The sequence below is a fragment of the Sesamum indicum genome, linkage group LG15 (genome assembly GCF_000512975.1).
Source record: "Sesamum indicum cultivar Zhongzhi No. 13 linkage group LG15, S_indicum_v1.0, whole genome shotgun sequence".
Classification (NCBI taxonomy): Eukaryota; Viridiplantae; Streptophyta; class Magnoliopsida; order Lamiales; family Pedaliaceae; genus Sesamum; species Sesamum indicum.
The window spans coordinates 2,581,937-2,605,006 of record NC_026159.1 but is presented as its reverse complement, the minus strand read 5'-3'; the positions used below and the strand labels follow the sequence as shown (position 1 = coordinate 2,605,006).

Below are 23,070 nucleotides of genomic sequence, written 5' to 3'. Positions count from 1 at the left end.
CTTTTTGTTTTTGCTACCGATCGATGTATCGTGTTTTTCGTCTCCATATATATTTTTGATTGCCATATCTTATTTTAGTGTCTCACTTTGTCTACACAAAAATTAAACATTATTTGTTTTAATAATTCATTTCGCAGTTCATAATATAATAATTAAATTGATTATTAATACTCTGAATTTATTGACTAATCATATGGTAAATATGAAGTATATAAAATTGAAAGTAATAACTCCTTAAGTAGAGGAGTATTTAAATTGAAGGGGGCAGCAAAATTAACCGCAATTACAGGAGTAAACATGTGCTAACAAGTGCATGAATGCGAGACAAGTGGTGTTTTTTTTCTTCTTCTTTTTTTTTTTATAAAAAACAAAAAAGAAATATTTTCATTCTGCAGAAAAATAAATTGAATGGTATATCATAGAATAAAAGATTTAAATTGTCATAAAATAATAGATGAAAAAGTCACTGAAGGACCAAGATGTCTTTTCAGCAAAAAAATGATTAAAGAAGTGCTATATATTTTATATAACATCGCCAAATTATCGAATTATCCATTAATGGAGCGCCCTACTACCCTATACATATGTATCCAATTAATCAAGGGGCAACATGGATTCAACACATGTTTATGTGTGATTGGTAATAATTTTTGTTACATTTTGAACCGTTTTATTTACACTACATTGAATCAAATGATAATCATCCTTAAGACTAGCAATGAACATAGTTTAATAATTGTTGAACCAATAGAAGGGAGTGGTAAAATAGGTAGTAGTACAAAAGAATTAGGGATTTAATTGATGGAAATTAAGATAATGTTGAGGTGAATGGTATTTAGGATTATAAGGAGTAGTACCCTCTTTCTCTTCAGATGTATGTATATGTACTGCACAAATAGCAGGGACATGGCCATGGGCGCCAAAATATATACTTTTCACCAAAATTAAATTAAAATCGCATCATGAGAAAAAAAAAATAAAGGAAAAGAAAGGGAAAAATAGCAGGGAAAAGAGGACAGGCGTGAAAGGTCTCTGAGGTAAAACCCCTCTCCTTCTTAACTCCTTTGGTTAGAGCCCCCCCCACAACCCCCAACCCCAACTCCTTTCCTTCCTCACTCTTCACTCTCTCTTCCCACCTCTCTTTCTCTCTCTTCTCTCTCTTTAGTACCACAGAGAGGGGGAAAACAAAAAAGGGCAAAGAAAGGGTAAAAACAAACACAAGAAGATATGATACTGAGCGCAAGATTCAATCTTTTGAGCTTTTGGTTCTTGTCTTAAAGATAATGAGCAGAGGCCCTGGTGTCTTCTTCTCCGAAGAAGAAGATGGTTTCGCATTTCTATGAACAGGAATCACTTCACCACAATCCAATCTTTGATGCCCTTTACTGTGAGGAAGAGCGCTTTGATGAATGTGCCGGGGGTGGGTTTGGCTTGAAAGAGCCGGAAATCGAGGATTTTAATGAGATTCAACAAAAGCCCTTTGCTTTTTTGTTTGAGCATGACCTTTTCTGGGAGGATGACGAGCTTGCTACGCTCTTGTCTAAGGAGAAGAAGCAAGCCCGTTTGACGGATGATGTAATAATCTCAGATGGGTCTTTGAAGATGGTGAGAAATGAGGCCATTAAGTGGATGCTGAAGGTGATTGGCTGCTATGGGTTCAATGCCATGACTGCTCTTTTGGCTGTTAACTATTATGATAGATTCGTCACAAGCCGTTGCTTTCAGAAAGATAAGCCATGGATGAGTCAATTGGCTGCTGTAGCCTGTCTATCTATAGCTGCCAAGGTGGAGGAGACGCAAGTGCCTCTTTTATTAGACCTACAAGTATGTTATTCTGTCACCATTGATTCTTGTTTCTTTCCCGCATTTGCAATGTAGGTGTTTGTTCTAATGCCTGTGGACCGATTGGTGTGGGGAATTTCTGGGGATGTTCTTGTGTCATTGATTTGGGTTTTACTTGGATGTTGTTTTAGGTAGAAGAATCTAAGTACTTGTTTGAAGCAAAGACCATCCAGAGAATGGAGCTTTTGGTGCTTTCTACCCTCCAATGGAAAATGAATCCTGTGACGCCCGTCTCATTCTTTGACCATATTGCAAGGAGATTTGAGTTGATATCCAACCTACACTGGGAGTTTTTGAGGAGATGTGAGAGAGTAATTCTCTCAATTATCACTGGTATGTACATCAGTTAAATTTGACATGACCATATCTTTGTTTGAGTTGGATGGACTAAGTTGTCAATGATTTAACATGAACTGATTCCTATTGCTGTCAATTATATATTGTTTTTTCAGTAATTTGGTTCTGTAGATTTCTAATATCAAGGCAAATTTATACAAAAATGCAGATTGTAGGCTTGTGCATTATCTTCCTTCTGTTATTGCTGCTGCCACAATGATGTATGTGATCAGAGAGATAGAAAATTGTGATGCTGTGGAATATCAGAATCAACTCATGAGTGTGCTCAGAACTAGCAAGGTTAGATTAATTGGTTGCTTGTGTATCTATATTTCGATCCAATCTACTTACCTTTTGTCCTCAGCTCCTGAAAATTGAATACAAAGTTTTCTATATTGACATCAACTAAGACAGATTGTTGATCCCAAATTATTACAGGAAAAGGTTGATGGTTGCCACAAACTTATTGTGGAGGCAATGGACGATCTTAACCGTAATTCTTTCTGCAAGCGCAAACATGAATCCATACCGAGCAGCCCAAGTGGTGTAATTGATGCCTATTTCAGCTCTGATAACTCTGTTGATTCATGGGCTGTTGCATCATCAGTTTCTTCATCACCCGAGCCTCTGTTTAAGAGAAGCAGAGCTCAGGATCAGCACATGAGATTGGCTCCACTAAGCAGTGTCTCTGTTGGTCTGGCTAATCGTCCTCATTGAACTCGCATTTTCTTATTTATATGATATTGGCAATGCTACTTCATAATCACTCTTTCTCGCTATGTTTTCTATCATAATTTAGTACGATCCACAATGTTTCTACTATTATCTCACTGTATTTTCTGGCCAATCCCATGTGATGGATCAGACATGTTTAGACTCTATCACCTCTTTGATTGGGGATGGAGGGTGAGATTGGAGAGAGAGGTTATTGGAGTTATTTTTCATCGGTGGACCATTATCGTTGACAATGAGTATGAATTCAAGACATCATTTTTATCTTTAAACTACACTGCTTCCTTGCATATATAATGCATAAATAATACCTGTACCTAGGTTTGATCAAGAATCAGAGACAGGAATGGGCGTCCCAAGTCTTTGGTTGTTTGCTTAAAGGAGGAATTCATGAATTAAGAAAGCTTTTCAATGTAGGACAGCTTGCTAATGGACTATGTTCCTCTTAACATATTCACCCTCTTGCTTAATTTATATCCCCAAGAGACGTCTCGATGGCAGCAATATATTGTCCTCCTATGGGGGACTGAAGTTGCGGTTTGATCGACACTTCTTGCTCTGTTTTGACCTAAATAACCCCAAATTCTGTGATAGTATTTGGGAATATAGGAGAAGTAGATGGTGTTGTTGGTGATAGTGTTAGTGGTTGAGTTATCCTGCTGCAGCTGATACCACATGGTTAATATGTTTGTTGAAGGGGTTGGGACAAATAGGACCATTGGAAGTACGTACTTCTTATGCACTTGGGACCAATCATAAAAGCAGTGTTCACAAGTTCAATTCTGAAAGGTGAGAAATAGTTATTGACATTAATTAGGGTAAAAAATAAAATTTTACCTTAATTTCAATCTAGTAAAGATTTGAAATTTGGAATGAGGGGGTTATAAGTTCATAATTACTCTCATGTCCCCACATTTATTTTCCTCATTTCTTGTGGATATCCTAAAATAATCTTTTTGAGTTGTTTGAATAAATTAATGTTTTTTTCAACTTCATATCGAATTAAAATAGTATTACAATAAATAAAAGGCGTGTCTGGTGTATGTAGCTAACGAACACTATTAAATATATTAATCCCATGCGTTGGTGGGACTCGAGTCTACGCCATTCAGTTCATGGCAACTCAACTTTGTTAATTAATTTTATTAGTGTCGGTTAATTTTCTGGAAGTGTATTAGCGAATCCAATTTTAATTTGTCGTAGTGAATTAAAGTATATTTTTAAATTTTCAAAAAATAATATAAATTATTTATAAATACAATTCTCATAGAGGAAGGACAAATATTTAGTGATGTTGGGGTTGGAGTGAGGGTTAAAAAGCATTGATAGTGTGGGGATGGATTTTGGGTTGAGATTTGGTGAGAAAAGAGGTACAATGATTCGTGAGGGAGGGGTTCACTTCTCAACGGCAGGGCTGTAATCCAGTGGACCCCGCCCAATAATTCTGGAATCATATGATGACTGCATGTTGACCAAATCACATCCCTTCCCACTCACTGAATCTTGCTGTACTGTTCAACCCAAGTAAAAACACCTACTAATTTGGTCTCAATTATTTACCAATAAAACTAATTCATTCTTTTCTTTTTTCCTTTTGGTAAAAAATCGAATATATCTGAAAATAAACAAAAAAACTCCTAAGATTATTGCTGTCTTGTAATAATAATTTGTGTAAATTCAAGAATTATGACCGAGTTTAATAATTTATAACAATTATTATTTTACTTTAATAATAATTATTAGTTAATTATATGTATTTGATATTTATAATTAGTATATTGATTATTGATGAATGAAATTAATAATATAATTAAAATTAATTTACGCAAAAAAAAAAATCATAACAATCAGAAACAACACAAGCATGACAATAACTGAAGTCACCGTAATTTATTCTGTAATATAATACTTGAAAGAAATTATTATTGCGACAAAATAAAAACTTTATCAATTTTGATAGAATTACTTGGGACTTTATTTTTATCAACCTTCTTACTTGAAACAAATTCTGGATTAAATATAACTTTACAATATTGTACATTCCTTTAATTCGACTAGTACAAATCAACTTAAATTATATACTTATATATATATTATAATTACTTTAAAATTAAATAGTTATAAATTAGAGTATACAATAATTTGTGTGCTATACATGAAATGATTTGAGCACACAACCACAAATTCCTCTTACTTATTGCAGCAGTGAATTGGAGGCATGGGGAGGTTTCTTTCCTCATAGTATTTTCTAATTATGAGGACAGCTAATGTTGTTCAAGACATAGAAATTCAGACACAACGTTAATATAATTAAAGAAGTTTAGGTAGATTTTGAAACTTCCAACTGTTTTCAACTTAATTAATGTTTAGGAAAAGAAAAGTTTAATGTTCTAGATATGAATCAAACGATCAACGACACTGTGTGTTTCAAGTTTTCCAACTCTCCATTAATGTAAGAACTGTGGATTTTTCGAACTCAACTCAATCTTATCGGACCAAGAGTTGCTAGTATTGGAGTGTGGAATCTGACCCAACATTTACTACATTCAGGTCCATCGACTGTATAAGATTTTTGCTAGGTGTAAAAATTGTAACTTCATAATATTTTGCACAAAAATATATATGCTAACAAAAAGTCGATCTTGAACAGTCATGGACATAATAAAAAAATTTGTGTTGCGTTTATTTTATTTTATTTTTTTGCACATTTACGATCTGTAAAAAATGATCTCCTAACAATCAGAACATTTAGAGACATGTAGTAGCTAGGTTATTACATTAGTGTAACTTAGCTATGAAAAAATTGACTTTTTGGTGCAATGATGAAAATGAAAATGGGTACAAAGAAATGTTTGTGTGTCATGAATTTTACTTACATTGATATAACTTTTTGAAGAATGGTTTTTAACTGGAAAAGTGATGGTTCATGGAAATGGAAACGGTACAATGATGAAAAACAAAAACAGCATCGTACTCATGTGAAGACAGCAGAGGTAAAATGGTTGGCAACAGCTACACCATTTTGTTGCCTATCTCATTTTTGTTACAGCATTTATTTTTTTGGGATAATTTACATTTTCATTCATAATTTATGGTATGTTTATATGAATTATTAATATTTTTTGGATAATTACATGGGTAAATTATAACGACATTTCCTAAAGTTTGACATAATTACAAATACTTCTCATATTTGATGAAATTATGTAATTTTGGATGGAGTGATATATGTAATTATGCAAAAGGCACGGAGAGTTTGTACAATTTTGGATGGTATATATATATGAAAAAAGGGCATAATTTTTTTTATATAAAAAATGGATTGTTTTCGATTCTGATCATCATCATAGACCAAATCAAGCCACAAAGACCAAATGTCGCTCACATGAGTATTACAATTCACTCAGTAATAAAGCAACCTTTACATCTATCTTTTAAAAATAAGTGGCTCGTTCTTATGAATTAAACCAACATGCATTAGCTCAGTAACATATACTTATATTCTTTATTTCGAATATTTGTCGAACCATATTTTATCCAAAAAAAGCGAGGATTAATAATGAGGCTATCTACCAATGAATTTATGTTACATGGGACCTTATATATCTACCTTTCTGCATCATAAAATATGTTTGAAGTGTCTCATCAGATGTCTGTAGAGGCCCTTTTCTTTATTAAATACACAACTTCAACTGGTCTCCGTTGCTGGAATGTTTTAATCACACACATACATGAAAAGGTACCAATCAAAGTCAAAGACGAACAACCACCAACTCTAAAATTTTTTCATGCATATGTCAGCAGAAAAACTTCATAAAAATCCACAATTATGAGGACTTATTACATAAACTGAATCCTTTTAATGTGCTACCAAATTTCCCAAATGCAACTGACATATTTATTTAATTTGGCAGACCAGTGTGGTGGTATGTAGGACAATGTGAGTTCCTACAACATAAATGCAAGCTAGTTTCAGGAACGTCATCCATGCTTTAACTAGTTGGGATAGTTCTTGATAACGTATAGAATTTTTTTCAAAATTATACTTTGACGAGTATTTTAACTTAAAAAATATCGACATCTGATTGCCTATCAATCCAAGAATGATGATTTCTTGCTTATGCATGCGGGAAGTAGTCCAATTTAAGTATGAAATCGGTTGAGCATATGTGACGGTCTCACCAGCAACCAACTTAAGGGGTGTGAATTGTTACGTGATGGCATCACCATGTGTGATCCTATGGTCTCGAAACGATGACAACATTTGATTTCCCAAAATTCAGAGTTTATGAGTTGAATAATTAGAAATTAAGGATGGCCAAGAATCCAAGAACCTCTTGGTAATATTTTCGTGTGGTTAGAATGCAGCCTTCGTTTCTCATAAATTGCAATAGCTGTAATGTAAGATGCGACATTAATTTAGCATTTGCTGGTTTTGGTTTCTGCAGGAATAATGTGTGTGTCTGTCTGTCCAAATGTAAGGAACTGTGACTACATATGGGCTTTGAAACTCACAGCCTTTTTATGGTACATATATAATTCTGATTCTGATTCTGCCCCCAGTAATTAACTCATTATGCGCCTTTACCATTTGGAGTTGGCTCCAAAACACGATTGTCAAACCTCTGCAGGTTTTACAGCTGGTTTTGCTGAAATCAATAATGTCAATAATGAGTTTTTACAGCGTTTGAGGTTGTTATTAAATTCAACATCTGTCTCCATTTTATCTTTTCTCATTTTCACACTCACATATGTTACCATAAGATTCTCATGTCAAATGTAAGAAACCCCAAATTTCATACCAGAATTTGGTATCAACATCTAAATGAAAACATAGTACAAGAACTGCACCTTTTGGAGAGGACTTGGGACTTTAATCTGCACTGCAGGCTTAAACCTGCAAGAACATATAGATGTAATAATATTAATGATGTTTGTGGTTGGGACTATAATAATGATACCTCCTGATATTTAAATATATTATAAAAATAACCTCTTGATTTTAAAAAAATTACATTTTCAACCCCTGCAAAACATGTTTATGTACCTTAGTGGAAATATTGCTTGATAGCCAATCAAGGCCTTCGTAGAGTCCCTGGCCAGAGGTAGCACAAGTGCTCTGTATATACCTGCATCAAATTCATTTTTCTCCGGTTCATCATATCAGTTAGATAAAAACATTTATGTTTAGACGAATGATATAAGTGATGATGATAAAGATATAATATGTTAGAAAATTTATGTATTTACATACCAACGACGCAGGCGTAAAGAGTGGAGACCGAGCTTATCAGTGACCTCAGGAACAGTCATTGCATTAGGAAGATCTTGTTTATTTGCGAAAACAAGAACTGTTGCGTCCCGTAGATCCTCCTGTAATAAAAGAAGGCAAAGGCAAAATCAGACCATCTCACTCAGGCCATAATAAGACACCTATTAAAGGAAAAGTTGGTGCAACTTCTACTGAAAATAGATGTAACGAAATTTAATAACCTCGTTAAGCATTCGATGGAGCTCGTCCCTGGCTTCTGTAATCCTCTCCCTGTCATTGCTATCAACCACGAAAATGAGGCCTTGTGTGTTCTGGAAGTAGTGCCTCCACAACGGCCGTATCTGTAAATTGATCAATACTAATGTTTTCAATTAGATCGATTGCCTATAAATTTTATTCTTTTGTGCTGGTCAGATTCCATACCTTATCTTGCCCTCCAACATCCCACACTGTGAAGCTCACGTTTTTGTACTCAACGGTCTCCACGTTGAAACCTGATAATATATGTCAAATACACATCAAAGATTTATCTTAACTTGAGCAGAATTGTTACTTGTAAATATGTGTGCTAGAGTTTCTTGTGCCCATATCTTATGTTTCCTTATGTAGTATTTGGTTCTGATATCGAACGTGCAAATATAACGTTGTAGACTAAGTAGTAAAAACTGGAAAGAGAGTGCAAAATGGAGGTACCGATGGTGGGAATGGTAGTGATGATCTCCCCAAGTTTCAATTTGTAAAGTATAGTTGTTTTGCCAGCAGCGTCAAGGCCCACCATTAGAATCCTCATTTCACGTTTAGCAAAGAGCGCTTTTAGCATCCGGGAGAATGCCAAACCCATTGCTGCAACGAATCGATCAAAAAAGAACTAAAACACTCGTTGCTGATAAATGAGATCGGTCTTGTGAACTCACTAGGAAATTGGAAGTTAAAGAGTGAAGCGAGGCTTTTAAAATGTAAAGATAGCTTAATTTCCACTCAAACCAAAGCTAGTTATATACTATATTATCTAAAGAAATAGAGGACAAAGGAATAGGATTCTTGTAACACTTCTATGGGAATAAAGTGCAGTAATTTGGTTCTAATACTTCCGTCGTTCAATTGTGCAACACGTTCTTATTCTTGATACGATCCTTCAACCAAACCCATAGTCGCACAACAATTGGAAATTGTTCGTTTTCAGTTCAGTGGTTGAAAAAATGTACAGAATTCATATGCAACTTGCAAAGGTATAAGCATCATTGCTTATTTATAACTATTCTGATTAACTGGCTTGCTAAGCACCGGTATTCTGATTACTGTTGTTCTTTGGTGAAAGCTTTGTAGTGTATACATCCATCAGGATTCAGGGAAGCGTTTTCACAATTTCATTGCAGCAAAAGAATTGATAACGTTAATTATCTTGGAGAGCTTAGGTTAATGATTTTGTCTCCACAAATGGAATGATCTCACAAAAATTAAAAGAAAATGTTGTTTGGATCTTCTGACATACTCTGATGATGCATCCTACGTCATACTAATATATTTATGTTGCACGTATCCAAAAGGCTGGAGTCTCTCGATCCAGACATATAGCATGAAACAAACATATGACACATATTGTTAAATGTTTTTCTTTCTTCATAGGATCACGGATTATCATTTGCATTAAAATGGATAAGTGTCTGAAGAATGTGATGAATAACACTTTCAGAATCAGGAAAGTTTGATATAATACAACGAATACGAGAACTACATTATAAAAATGTGGACAATTGCTCAAATCATAATGAAGCTACTTTTCTGAGATGGCATCCTTGGCGGACTGAAGGGTGGATGCGACAGAAGCGGCAGCATTTGACAAGATGCCACCGCTGGTGTTTGAGGCTGTAGCGGGTTGGGAATGTGGTTGATGAACGATCTGCACCGGCTGGATCTGTTCTTGACCTTGCCCTGGTGACGAATACATTTGTACCGTCTCCACCTTCTTTGCACATTGCATTTGATCACCAGAGGTGGTCACATCAGTGCTCTGAAATAATTTTTTGAAATGCTTACGTCGAGATAGAGATCACGTAATCGTAATCACGGATGAAATCTTGATTTATTTTCTTGCATCAAAACATCACATAAATGAGTTTTACCTTATTTGCTGATGCATTCATATTTGTGATTCTGGCAGTTGGATTTTGGCAGATGACTGAGTCCTTGATATGCTTGTCCGATCATATGATTCTTCATGGTAAACATGTTTGCCTACTTATTCATATTGGACAATTTTTGTCCGAGATTTTGGCAGGAGAATTGGTCATCAGCTGACACAAAGCGCTGAGTTCCGATTTCATCGTGGACAGGGTTTATAGCCATGTTTAAATTCCCGTGATCATGTTTTCAACAGAACATGTTGAGCTATAATTTCGTGACAAAGAATCATACCGAGTTGTCCTGTAATTGCAACTCGGTCACTTATTATTTATTGGATTAAGTCAATAAAAATTGTCTTCTTCTTATTTCACGAGAACCACCAAAAAGTTGGATAAAAAGAGCAAGAAAATGTTCTGATTTGTATAAAAAATCACATTTTTAGGTGTTAATAACAAAAAATATATTCAGAGTGCAAGTGACGATTGGAAAGAAACAAATACAGCATTTTTAAGTCGTATATAATATTATCGTCCACTCGTCAGCATGTATTATAGGAGAGGGCAGCAGAGCAAGTGAAGAACACAAACCCCGTTAAAACAACTCAATCATTTGGCGAATAATGCAAATTACCATATATAAATGATAATAATATAAGTGAAATTGAGTTTTCAACTTAATTTAACAATACGAAAACATGGAGGAATTTTTTCCTGAAGAAATCAAGAAAACAAGGACAAAGGACAATTATTTATCTCTTGCAGTTTTGACAGCATGGTTCCATTTTATGATGCATTGACCCATTCAAAGACTAGATGATGAATCTCTATGGAAAGCAATTCAAATCTGCAGCAAGTACCAAAAAAAAGTAGTTCTGGACCTCAATCCTTTAAACTTGCTTTGCTCGTACATGGATTATATTTTCATCATGGTGGAACATTGCGCAAGCCACAAAACACTATATATGATCAAAAGGTGTTCGGACGTGATTCGTCACACACCTAACCAAGATGTCAATTGTACATATAGTGCCATAATACGTAGTCATTCTCTGAAACAATTACACATATCCTTATATCTTTGTTCCGCGAGAACAACAACTCTTACCCTTATGAAATTTGATTCTTATACGTTCTAAGCAACAAGGAGAGGGACAACAATATATTGAACCCAAAACCTGCAGATAGAAAGGACTGTCTCAAATTCTCAATGCTTCCAACTAGTACTAGGAATATGAGATAAGAGATGAAGCAGATGGAATCTGGTTTTCATACTTGAACGTAAAGACATGATCAGTAAGTGACTAGAGGTGATCCACTGCAATGGACATCAGAGGAGTCAGAAAATCGTTGCCTTGGAGATGATATATTGCTGGCAACTGCATCAACATCAACATTAATAATGCTTTTCCTCTTTTGAGAATCGGCCTTCAGCTTCTCCTCTGTCTCCTCTGATAAGACACCCAATTGTCCCACTTGCTGCTGGTGGTCCGATATCATAGCCTGAGCTTCTGCAACCACTGATGCATCATCATCTGCAGCATATAAAATCCTTTTTATTGCTTCAACTACCTGCAGCAGAATTCATAACAATAAGCATCCACATGTCAGAATGCATTCAACATACATTTTCGAAAAGACATTGAAATTCCTTTAAACTAGATTAGCTAGAAATACATTACAGGCAATTTTTCAATTTCAGGGGTCTGGCACAAGATCTCAATATCTCTCAACTTGGCAAAGTAGAAGTCCCTTTCCTTCTCTAGACTATCTACTGACAGCTTCAACTCGGTAATCTGCCAGACAAAGAAAAGCAATAAGCTACTAGATGTTCTTAATCTATGTATACAATCCTCAATAGGTGGAATTTTTAACCTGTTGCTCAAACATTTTTCGTTCTGCCTCAGGATAGACAGAAGGAGGCCCACCACTTGAAGAAGGTCGAGCAGCTTTAACAGGTTGATTTGCTGTGTTGGAATGATGTGCATCAGTCTTTCGACTATTATGAGTGGTGTGTTTGGGGGCAGATGCCGGATTTTTAGATGAAGTTTGTGATGGTGCAGATTTCTTGCCCAGCTCTTTTCCGCCCTTGCAAGCCTCTCTTCTTTCCAAAGGATTGTAACTAAAATAGACAGTAATATAAGTAAACAACAAGGTTCCTTTGGAACATTTCCACATTAGACATACAGTTATTGACATAGCAAGAAAGTTATCTAGATGCTAATAGACATCAAAGTATTGTTCCATAAAATGTGATATGCAAAACCTCGCAATAACTTTATCTAGCATATATGTATAATGTATCCAAATTTCAAATGCAAAAGAGGACCTCCGATTTTGGGTCAGTCCACATGCACCAAGGGAGAAATAAAAGGATATGGTACTACAATAATTGATATGGTGAGATGAGGGGAAAGAAAAAGAAAATTACGCAAGATGATAATCAGGTCAAATTGTTCTATATTTGAAGCTTTTGTGACCTCTCAATTTCACAGCAAATCAATATTAAGCAACAAATTCCACATATTTATACAATTCACACCATTCTATTGCTGAGCGTATAACATCTAGTTTTCGCAATTCAATGTAAGAAGGAGCTACAAAAGTTGTATGAACACTCTACATACACCATGAGAATTAGCTATCTCGAAGTTGCATACGACATAATAAATGAATAATGCAGTCTCAGAATCTGTCTATAAAGCTTTAACATACGCTTTATTAGAAGGCACTTCAACATCAAATACAGACAGGGAGAACATGTAATAATTTTCGAGCTCCAGAACTCACTTGTTTATAAGTCCTCCATTAACACAGTCACAGTAACGCTTCATCCATTGCATAAATTCCAAATTGTCCAGGGCCCTTCCTTTGATCAACTTGTTCACCTCTATGTGCTGTGCTCACATCAAAACGCAAATCCACATATACAGCAGATATAATCATTTCTCCTCAAAGAGAAGGGCAAAAATAAATTATAGGGAAAGTGAAACCAATCAAACACGAAATCACTAATCTATAAATAATATAGCATAGGTAAATCTATTCCAGGTTAAAATACAGTCTTTTAGTGAAATTAAAATGTAATAATACCTTAGTGATCTTGAGTTTGTTGAAAACATCTTGAAGGACCTTGTAATTTTGGATCATCTCGTACTCATTCTTCGCGTCAAAATTGACTTTGTGCATCGGGACCATCCCCGGGTGAACGGCATCCATCAGCTGGCATTGAACAGCACCTGTGCAAGCCTGCAAAAATCCAGAACGCAGTCGCATGATTACACAATTCCCTGAAAATAAAAACAAAAAGAAAAAGGAAGGAAGTTATTAGGAATTGCGAGTGGTACCTCTTCGACTTTGGAGAGGTTGAGATGGAGAGTAGAATTAATCCAGGCAAGAATTTCCGATCGGCCAACAAAGTATGCCGAGTCCATCATTCCGATGTTGGTCGCCATTTCTTCAAATTCGCTCCTGAATCTACGATTTAGCGAGGAAATGGAGGAGCCTGTGTGTGTGAGTGTGTTTGAAATGAGGGTTGAGCGGGGAGTTTCTCTTTTTTGTAATTCAAATTTAGTGAGGGTTTACTGCTCTTGGGCTGGGCTAAACTGTATGAAGCGCCTTACCCAAATAAAGGCCCAAAATAATAGATAACATATATTTTCCTAAAAATATTCAAATTTATGAAATTATCGAAACAAATTGGTGGGTTACAAATTTCCGATTAAGTATATGGTACATTTTCATATACTGAATTTTCGATTTATTAAAATTTTAGTTCTATCTGAATCATCTGATATCGTAATATCGAATGAACAGTCCTACGAGCTATTTTGATATACTAGATATCAATATCATTACTGGTGGCCGAAGGACTCAACCAGGAGAGCAATTTTTCTTTTGGTCATAAAACCTCTAAATTTCCAATTAATTAACCCAAAAAAGAAAAAAAATACAAGGACCCAGTTCACACCAGCTGCAGTTAGGACACAGACAAATCTTAGTACTATTGAAATCAAACCCTATTGGTCATCATTACAATCAATAATCTCTAAGACAAATAAAAAAACATGTCAGTCAACAACACATACGTACATGTCTACAGTTGGGTCCATTCATCATCACCCGCTAGTGCCCATAATAGTATGATGAAGAAAATGAAGAAGATGGAAACCTTTCAAGTGCTTGAAGGACCTCTTTTATAGATGGTCTCTTTTGTGGCACTGCAGAAATGCAACCATACCCTAATCTCAATAGTGCCAATAAGGCTTCCTCTTTTCCCTCAACGTCAGCCCGGATCGCCATGTCAGCCATCCTCAAGATTTTGCCCTTGTCTTCGTCTGCTGACATGGATGCTCCGATGGCCAATGCGGGGCCCGTCTCGTCCGATACGATAACTTTCCCAGTCAACAACTCAAGCAACACGACACCGAACGAGAACACATCCCACTTTGGGTTGGGTTTGAGGCTTCGGAGAGACTCTGGTGCGTGATAAGGCGACACGCCAATTATACTTGGGCTTGGGCTTGGAGTAGGGCCGATAGAGTAATCTTGGAAGCTGTCGCGGGAGGCCGTTGATCTCTTACTTCCAAAATTACGGGCCGATCCACCAGCTTTGGAACTGTTATCGCCGGCCACGAGCCTCTCAAGTCCAAAGTCCCCTATCTTGGGTTCCATGTCTGGGCCTAACAGAATGTTACTGGGCTTCAAGTTACCATGCACGTGCCTCTTTTCGTGGATGTAACACAGCCCACGGGCCACACCTTTTGCTATCTTGAGCCGCATTTCCCAAGGTAAATGACAAGGTGAAGAGCCAGCTTTCCCTGAAAAGTAGGAGTAGGTTAGCATCAACAAAGATCCTAATCAATCATTAAGCGCAAGTCCCTTTTCATTTCTACAGGGCAGAGTGACATTTAGCTCATGATGATAGCCGTGGCACACACATCGCTATCCTACGCTCGGTGGGCCAAGGATAAGAATTGCTAAGAGCCATGCGCTACAGGACACTATTGACTTGAAAATGGTTGCCGATGAAGAACGGAGCATTAAAGAGAAGGGGTCAGTTACAACAACTCCACCGTTCCAACTCCAGTCCACTTCTTTCCGCACACGTTAGCGTAAGCGGCTTAGGAAAGTGAACGTGGAACCGTTTCCAGTTTGTCATATAATAATGTAATGGGCAGACTGACTAGAAATAAATGTTTCATGGGACCATCAGATATCCCTATGTCTCTACGCTAGCAATTATCGGGACTGCGACATTTCTGTACACTTTTGATTAATACTTAGATAGCACCATAATGCCTAAACATATCACATAAGTCGAATTGTAATAATAGCAGGAAAATTTAATCAAAGCTAACTAGGAATGTTAGATAACAATAATTCAAATCTGTCGGTGCACACTTGTTGCAACTAAAATAAGCTTAAGTCACTGTAATAACAATTCATATGTATGTATGATGATGATTTTCGAAATGAAATTTTAACTCAAGGGGATTCGACTTACTGTAACGAGCGTTGGCGAGGCTGCCATTGGGAACGAAATCATAGATGATCAGCTTCTCGTCAGTGCCCCAGTAGAAGCCTCGGATCCGGACTAGATTCGGGTGCACCAATTTGGCTATGACTCGAACCTGATTCTCGAAATCTCTGAACCTCTCCACCCCGTTCTCCCCGATCCGCCGGACAGCCAGTGTGGTTCCATCGTCGAGCACGGCCTTGTACATTATGCTGGACCCGGACGCACCCAGGATGTAGGCTGAGGCCTTGAGCAACGTCTCCAATTCAAGTTGTTTTTCCCCGTCAACCGTTACGAGGGCCCCGTTTTTCTGCCGCATTTCCTGATTCTTGTGCGAAATTTCAGTGTCTTCGCTCTCGGAGCTCGTGGAGTCCGAGGTGCTTTCTCCGCCGTCGTCGTCGGCGGCGTGTCTTTGTTTCTTTAAACAGGTCCAGCTTCTCAGCCAGTTGTATTCTTCCGAGGATGCTGCGGACGAGGCCCAGTCGAAGTCTTTCGCGCTTTCTGCTTGCTTTCTGACAGCGTTGTTTAAGGTTTTCCTTTTCTTCAGGTGGTAAACGTACACGAAAAGCAGTACCAGGACTGCGACTCCTGCGACGTCCCCGATGACGATTCCCAGAATTGTTCCAGTCCTCAGCCCGGTTCTTTTTACTTGAGGCGGGTTTCCTGCGGTCGCGGGGTTGGAATCTATGGTTTTTGGTATGGCGGCGATTGCTGGTGGAGATTCTTGTACTGAAGCGTTGGGTAGAGTTGCGATTGAAGATGGAATTGGACACAGGTTTTTCAGTGGTTTGCCGCATAACTCGGTGTTGCCGGAGTAGGATTTGGTTGCCTGGTTGAAGAAGAGATTAGAGTCGGGAATTGGACCTGTCAGGTTGTTGAATGCAAGATCTACGGTTGCATTTGCCGGGATTTTCGCAGCAAATTCCGGTGGGATTTCTCCAGAGAGTCTGTTGAAGGAGACGTTCAAGTAGGCTAGATTACCGCCGCCGAAATCTGGCGGCAATGACCCGTTCATCAAATTGGAAGACAGATCTAAAACTCGAACTGAATTGAACCCACCAGGAAGTGAACCGAAGAAGTAATTACTCTTCAAAGAAACGGCTGTTAAATTCTGAAGGGTGGTCAAATTTCCAGGCAGGTTCCCCGCCAGGGCATTGTCTGAAAGATTAAGAACCTGAAGATTTTTCAAGTTCCCTACAAGCTCCGGCAGGCCTCCGGAGATCAAGTTGTTTGAAAAATCAAGAACTTGAAGCTTCGAAGCATTAAATAGCGAGGGAGGAATGGAACCATTAATGGAATTGTTGGAAAGGTTAAGGCTCCTGAGATGCTCAATCATGCCAAGAGTTGCAGGGACTGAACCCAGAAGCCCGGAATCAGGAAGAGACAGCCCCGTGACGCGAAAATAAGCGTCGTCGGAGCCCGGAGTCCCGCAGGTGACTCCGTTCCACGAACACGGCGTCTCATCATTGTAATTCCAGCCCTGCAGAACTCCAAACGGATCGCTCAGAACACTGTACTTGAAAGACATCAAGAGCAGCCCGTCATTGTTGAGCCCGAGAACCCGAGCCCCAAGCAGAAGAAGAATACCAAGAATTCTCCACCGCCATAAGTGGAGGAGATCAAAACCCTGGAAGCTCATCATGTCTTACAATGAACCCACATCTCTGTTTCACTAATACAAGAAAAAGGAGAGAGTGAAAAGGAGAACTTAAGAGAGAGAAAGCAAGAGAGAGAAAAGGAATAAGAGTTCACTAATAGATTTTATGGCATACGAGCGCCCATGTGAGCTTATTGTAAAAAAACAAATACGCCAAGAAAACCAAACTTCCTCACCAAAATACTCCGTTCAGACCAAGATGATACCGTAATTTATTGTTCTGGGGATATCACTTCAATAAAATTGCTATTAATGCGATGCGACACTCATTTGGATAAACAAAAAAATAAAACTAAACTTCATAAATTAATAATTAAGAGAAGCGAGGAATAGCATCTTTGCTAGGTGACAGAAAGATGGAGTCAAGAATTTTGCAGTATCTGTTCTTCCCAAACACATATATCTTATACTATTGACTTCACAAAAGGGCTCTTAGATTATTGTCTTATTTTCCCTTTATTAACATGGGATGCCACATTCTACACTGCCTAAGATCTGCTCCATCATCCTACCAAATATAGATCTCACCACTCAATGTTTTTGGACAACATTAAATACTCCTACTGTTCACGGGATAAAACTTTGCTATTATATAAGATAATTGAGTACCACCAACTTTAGTCCAAGAAATTAGTTTTCCATTACTTAACACGGATCTTTCTCTTATTATATGCATGTTGCATGTACAATTTCTTTTTTGAAATATATAAATATACAATGTATATATATTACGTACGTGACATATATATACATTAAATGAGTAAATAACAATTTATCCCTCTATAATATTGTAAATGAGCAAATTATCCACTATAAAAAAAATATAACAATTTACCTCCTATATTTTTTTAAAATGAAGCAATTTACCTTTTTTGATAGAAAAGTAAACTTTATTTTAAAAAGTATAGAAAAGTAAATTGTTGTACTTTAAAACAAAAATAAGAAAATGAATTGCTATAATTTATTTTTTTCATAAGGAGTAATTAATTTATTCATTTGCAATATCTCCCATATTAAATTGTCAAATTTTACAAGGTTTCATTGGCTTGATAGGGGACAAGATCACATTAGGAGCGCCGAAAGATCGTTTGGAACTTGGGTGAAGTCCATTCTCAGAATGGTTGCTTGCAGTTGGCTGCAATAGAAACATGCCACACTTTGAGTTTCTTATCAGCAAAGTCGTGTTTTCAGTTGCACTTCCAAATCTTGGAACTACTCGTATCTACCACCCTGCCGCATTACCAAATGAGCTTTGTACAAATTTTACCCATAAATGGCTCCTGCAAGAGCCTGGAATTTAGTCACCAACTCCTCCTCTACTTTCTCCCTTTCTAGATGCCTTTTATGGCAGCTTTCTCTATTTTCACGACTGTAAGATTAAAATAAGAAAAAACAATATGCAGCTTGCAAAGTTTTGTGAGGGGAAATGTTGGTCCAGATCGGAGCAAAGGTATATTACACATGTTATATGATCAACATATAATTCAAAATTTAAAAAAGTGACGATGATTCAGGCAATATTTGTCTGTGTATGCATTTCACATCGATAAAAGATGAGAGGGACTCGCACGATTTATAAGTTTAAGAGTTCCTTTCTAATACGTATGGGTGACTTTTTTTATGATAAAGCTGTAATTATCAATTCAAGAAGACAATACCTTGCACAGGAATATAATCACTGGCCATGTGCGGATACACATCACATCAATGTAATAAGTGTAAAAATTTCTCATCCCAAATTTAATAATTGGGGGGTTCCATTATGGGAGAAAAGGAAAAGAGGAGGTGGGATTTCCTTTATAGTTGTAAATTTTCACCATCTTTCACTTTCTTCCTTACCGCCATTTTAAAAGAAAGAGGGTGGTAATGATGTTTGAGGATTGAGTTTCTGTGGGAGCCAAAACAAATTGTAGTAGAAAGTAATGACTACTTTCCTATGTCTAAAAGAGACGGTCGTGCGACTCCTTTTGGAAAAAGAAGGGGGGGTGGTAGGTTAGTCCATTTTTGGATCCTCTATATTTTGTTTTACTTTTCATGAATATATAAATTAAGATACATAATATATATAGAAAAATAAAAATTCATTTGTTCGAAATAATAATCTTAGTGATATTTTCAACTAGAGAGCTCTCCTTATGAAAATCCTCAAAAAGTCTTCACGTATTTTATTACAATGTAGATGGAATGAGGGCATCTGAGTTTGAACTCAATACATTTTCGTTAGTGAAAAAAAGTGATATTAACTCAATCATATTGATGATTTTCAAAGGATTATCGTAAATTAAATAAATCAGAATCTCTTATAATAATACAATAATATACCATTTCGTATTATATTTCATAACGTTGACCCACAATTAGAGGGATCTTATTTGAAGTTGTTGTCACTACGTCGTATGTCTTTATCTTAATTTCCTAAGCACCTTAAAATAAGCTAAAAGGTACCAAGTTTTATAATCAAAATATAAAATTTCATAAAAATTGGTCTCCCGACTGCGACATATGTTACCATCTGAACTGTAAGTATGAAGCTGGAGTTTGGGTTAAAGTATTAAACTTTGATGGATGATGAACAAGTACTCCTCAACTGTAAGATTTAAATGCAACCAACCAAAAATGTAGATACATAATTGGAACATTAAAATTAAATAGCTCCTTTTGTTGTAATCATAATAATTAAGGATATTTATATGATTGCTGATTAATGGCAATGGTGGCGTGCTCATTAAATTACCGATTTTTAATGTAGTCAAGTTTAGGTGGGTCGAAAAAAATTGTTGCACTTCTCAGTAAGTGCTTTGTTGAGAAGTTGGGCCTTTCTTTTTTTCTATTTTTTTGGGTCATCGATAAAATAAGTCTGATGCTAAAAATACATATGAGTAAATTACTTCTTTATGACAAATACAGAGAGTTAAGTTTGCTATTATTTTTTCATATGCAGGTAATTTACTTATTTACAATATCACAGAACGGTAAATCACATTAAACTCAATAAAAATGTTCTAATTTCCACTTCTTAGAAGTGATATAAGTATATGTTGAATAAGCCACCACCAGAAGATTACTTTAAAAATTGTGATATATATTGACGACCTAAATATTATAAATAAAAGAGGGTTTGATAGAAAAAATTGAAAAGGAAATTCCACAAAAGGACCAAATAAATAGAGGAATAAAAGAATCAAAACCTTTTAAATAAAAGTTAAAAAGGCAGCAAAGGATATATAAGAGATGGTGGAACATATTTGGTATCCAATCCCTTTGTCATGGGCGCAACAAAAAGCGAAACGGCACTCCTATGCCCATCCTTTTGGACTCAAATATAAAGGAAAAAAATGCAACAAATCATCTCTTCTGATACGGTAAATAAACAGATTATTTTTTTATTAAAAAAATAATAATTTACCTTCATATATTTTTGAAAATATAGCGATTTACCCCCTATATTTACTTTCATTTTAAAAAACACATGGGGTAAATTGCTCTTATTTTTTTTATATGAGGTAATTTGCTTATTTTCAATATCACATGGAGTTATATTGCAATTTTTTAAAATTCATTGTGGTAAATTGCTATTGTTTTCTTATATGAGATAATTTACTCATTTGTAATATCACATTGAGTTAAAATTGCATTAAAACTCATATATTGTATAAATGTTTTATTCAATTTCCTATGACATTACTAGGGATAATTGCATTTACACCTATATATAATCTATGGTCTATTTACACAAATTATCATTGTCTTTGCATACAGAAACCACTTCTAATATTCAAAAAATGAAGATAGTTTGTGTAATGATGTTGATATTTTTTAAGGTGTATGTGCAACTTTTCAAAAAGTATGGATGATTTGTGTAAATAATATTGACGTTTTCAATAAATATATGATTGAATAATTTATGTAAATAAGTTATATATCAGGGAGTGTAAATATATCTATCCTTTATCATCATTACTTTAATTATTGATGAAAGGGGAATTTTGCATACAACTTTTAGGCATCATATCAATTCTTTCTTATTAATTTATTTAATAATAAGATTAAGTTATACTAATAATATTATAATTTTAATCCTATAAGTATGGGATATTGACAATTTTAGTCCAGCAACAAATTTATTTTAATAATTTTGTCCTATAAATTTTAACAATCTTCTTACCATAAAGATAAAAATGATCAGAATTTGATAAAATGGCCAGAAAAGTGCACATGACCAACTTAATTCTTCCCAACTAGTTTAATAATTTTTTATTATTTTTTTTCAATGTACAAAAATTTTAAAATTATAAGTTAAAATTATCAAAATGGATTTGTAACTATAATTTTTGCAAATATAATATAAGCATATAATTATATCTCAACACCATAACAAAAACATAGTATTTTGAGTTTCCCATGATATATCATACTTGTAAAAAGACATACTCTAGTCTTAACATCAACATTACATAAAATCCCTTTCCTTTAGTTTCATGGTAGCATTGCGATGCAAAAAGCCACTATGACTGCAAAAAAACACTGGACTTGTCATCATAATAATAATCAACACATACAACTTTCAACATTGAAGTGATGATGGTGGTGGGTGCATGTGAATTTTAATTTACTTTAAACCCATTATATATATATATATAATATTTTCATTCCCACTCATTACTTGTCAGATACTTTAGGTAGTGTAGCTTTAACACATATGGAATGTATCATATCATGTATGTATGTGCTTAAAAAACTAAGAGGGGTAGGGTTAAGATTAAAATTGAATCGACAAGTTTAAAATTATGAATTTAAGTTTTATCAAATATGAAATATTCGTTTAATTTTATGTGAATGATTGTAATTTACTTTCAGTTATATTAATATATTGGTCGAATTGAAAATTAATTATATGTTTTATTTTTAATATATTAATGTATTAGTTGAATTAATATAATATTAGAAAAATAATAATAATAAAAGGGGCAGGCAGTCGTAGTCCAACATTAACTGAGAATTAGTCAAAAACTGAGCTGTGATTGCACGTGCTTTGCCTCCTAATTAATCTTAATTATTAAGGAACAAGCAAGAGAATGTGATGGATCATGGGCCTTAATTGTTTATATACATACGTACATACATACTACATAGGGTGATTAACTTGGATAGTTGTAGCAGTGGTGGTCGACCCCGACCCCGACCCCGTGAACAGGCCACTCAATAATTCATCTTTCTAGTCTTAAAAATTAAGGTTAATGAAACAAATTATGGACGCTTTCGGTGTGGGCTAATTGTCCGGAGCCCCGCCTTTTACCTTTTCATCTGTCTCAAGTTTTGTCCATGTATTGTACCAGTATTTTAATTGCATGGATTTGCGCGAGATATTGCTAATTTTAGCGTACGGACCAAAGTTTCATAAAGCTGGAAATACAGTTGTTTGCATTAAGCACATACATATACTATTACAAATCCATAGATTCATCTCCAAACTCAATACCCTATTTGATTTTGGTCATTTTTCGTCATTTATATTGAATAGAGTTACACGTAAGATGAATTAAATTTCAAAAAATGTGAGTATAATTTATGGTATTGATGGGATGTTGCAAGG

General features: G+C 35.6%; 4 protein-coding genes across 6 annotated transcripts; 1 reads left to right on the top strand and 3 right to left on the bottom strand.

Moving 5' to 3' along the window:
* Positions 1,045-3,141, top strand: LOC105177586 (cyclin-D3-3). The gene is made up of 4 exons (XM_011100794.2): positions 1,045-1,824; positions 1,974-2,175; positions 2,348-2,478; positions 2,617-3,141. The coding sequence occupies exons 1-4, from the start codon at positions 1,324-1,326 to the stop codon at positions 2,893-2,895; spliced, it is 1,113 nt and encodes a 370-aa protein (XP_011099096.1). The 5' UTR covers positions 1,045-1,323; the 3' UTR covers positions 2,896-3,141.
* On the bottom strand, positions 7,325-9,149 carry LOC105177585 (ADP-ribosylation factor 1-like). The gene is made up of 7 exons (XM_011100793.2): positions 8,876-9,149; positions 8,606-8,676; positions 8,404-8,523; positions 8,165-8,283; positions 7,958-8,039; positions 7,762-7,807; positions 7,325-7,559 (listed from the first exon to the last, which is right to left on the bottom strand). Exons 1-6 carry the CDS (start codon positions 9,021-9,023, stop codon positions 7,802-7,804), a joined length of 546 nt encoding a protein of 181 aa, XP_011099095.1. The 5' UTR covers positions 9,024-9,149; the 3' UTR covers positions 7,325-7,559; positions 7,762-7,801.
* LOC105177584 (microtubule-associated protein RP/EB family member 1C) lies at positions 11,250-13,885 on the bottom strand. Of its 2 annotated transcripts, XM_011100792.2 has the most exons (7): positions 13,650-13,885; positions 13,396-13,551; positions 13,093-13,199; positions 12,178-12,424; positions 11,985-12,098; positions 11,578-11,874; positions 11,250-11,480 (listed from the first exon to the last, which is right to left on the bottom strand). In XM_011100792.2, exons 1-6 carry the CDS (start codon positions 13,755-13,757, stop codon positions 11,596-11,598), a joined length of 1,011 nt encoding a protein of 336 aa, XP_011099094.1. In that variant the 5' UTR covers positions 13,758-13,885; the 3' UTR covers positions 11,250-11,480; positions 11,578-11,595. The 2 variants fall into 2 exon arrangements, with proteins under 2 accessions (XP_011099094.1, XP_011099093.1); XM_011100791.2 differs by having other exon boundaries at positions 11,250-11,874; positions 13,650-13,884.
* Positions 14,285-17,907, bottom strand: LOC105177583 (probable LRR receptor-like serine/threonine-protein kinase At4g37250). 2 transcript variants are annotated; one of them, XM_020699032.1, is made up of 3 exons: positions 17,654-17,907; positions 15,809-17,492; positions 14,285-15,122 (listed from the first exon to the last, which is right to left on the bottom strand). In XM_020699032.1, exons 2-3 carry the CDS (start codon positions 17,460-17,462, stop codon positions 14,428-14,430), a joined length of 2,349 nt encoding a protein of 782 aa, XP_020554691.1. In that variant the 5' UTR covers positions 17,463-17,492; positions 17,654-17,907; the 3' UTR covers positions 14,285-14,427. The 2 variants fall into 2 exon arrangements, with proteins under 2 accessions (XP_020554691.1, XP_011099092.1); XM_011100790.2 differs by lacking the exon at positions 17,654-17,907 and having other exon boundaries at positions 15,809-17,647.

What these genes read in the sequence shown, in the direction of transcription:
- LOC105177586 (XM_011100794.2), top strand. Translation starts at nt 1,324, where the DNA reads ATGGTTTCGCATTTCTATGAACAGGAATCACTTCACCACAATCCAATC. An exon ending in AATTCTCTCAATTATCACTG is followed by an intron (nt 2,176 to 2,347) that starts GTATGTACATCA and finishes ACAAAAATGCAG; the next exon opens with ATTGTAGGCTTGTGCATTAT. An exon ending in GTGTGCTCAGAACTAGCAAG is followed by an intron (nt 2,479 to 2,616) that starts GTTAGATTAATT and finishes AAATTATTACAG; the next exon opens with GAAAAGGTTGATGGTTGCCA.
- LOC105177584 (XM_011100792.2), bottom strand. Translation starts at nt 13,757, where the DNA reads ATGGCGACCAACATCGGAATGATGGACTCGGCATACTTTGTTGGCCGA. An exon ending in AATGGAGGACTTATAAACAA is followed by an intron (nt 12,425 to 13,092) that starts GTGAGTTCTGGA and finishes TGTCTATTTTAG; the next exon opens with TTACAATCCTTTGGAAAGAA. An exon ending in CTGAAATTGAAAAATTGCCT is followed by an intron (nt 11,875 to 11,984) that starts GTAATGTATTTC and finishes ATTCTGCTGCAG; the next exon opens with GTAGTTGAAGCAATAAAAAG.
- LOC105177585 (XM_011100793.2), bottom strand. Translation starts at nt 9,023, where the DNA reads ATGGGTTTGGCATTCTCCCGGATGCTAAAAGCGCTCTTTGCTAAACGT. An exon ending in CACTACCATTCCCACCATCG is followed by an intron (nt 8,677 to 8,875) that starts GTACCTCCATTT and finishes ATATATTATCAG; the next exon opens with GTTTCAACGTGGAGACCGTT. An exon ending in TCCATCGAATGCTTAACGAG is followed by an intron (nt 8,284 to 8,403) that starts GTTATTAAATTT and finishes CTTTTATTACAG; the next exon opens with GAGGATCTACGGGACGCAAC.
- LOC105177583 (XM_020699032.1), bottom strand. Translation starts at nt 17,462, where the DNA reads ATGATGAGCTTCCAGGGTTTTGATCTCCTCCACTTATGGCGGTGGAGA. An exon ending in CCTCGCCAACGCTCGTTACA is followed by an intron (nt 15,123 to 15,808) that starts GTAAGTCGAATC and finishes CCTACTTTTCAG; the next exon opens with GGAAAGCTGGCTCTTCACCT.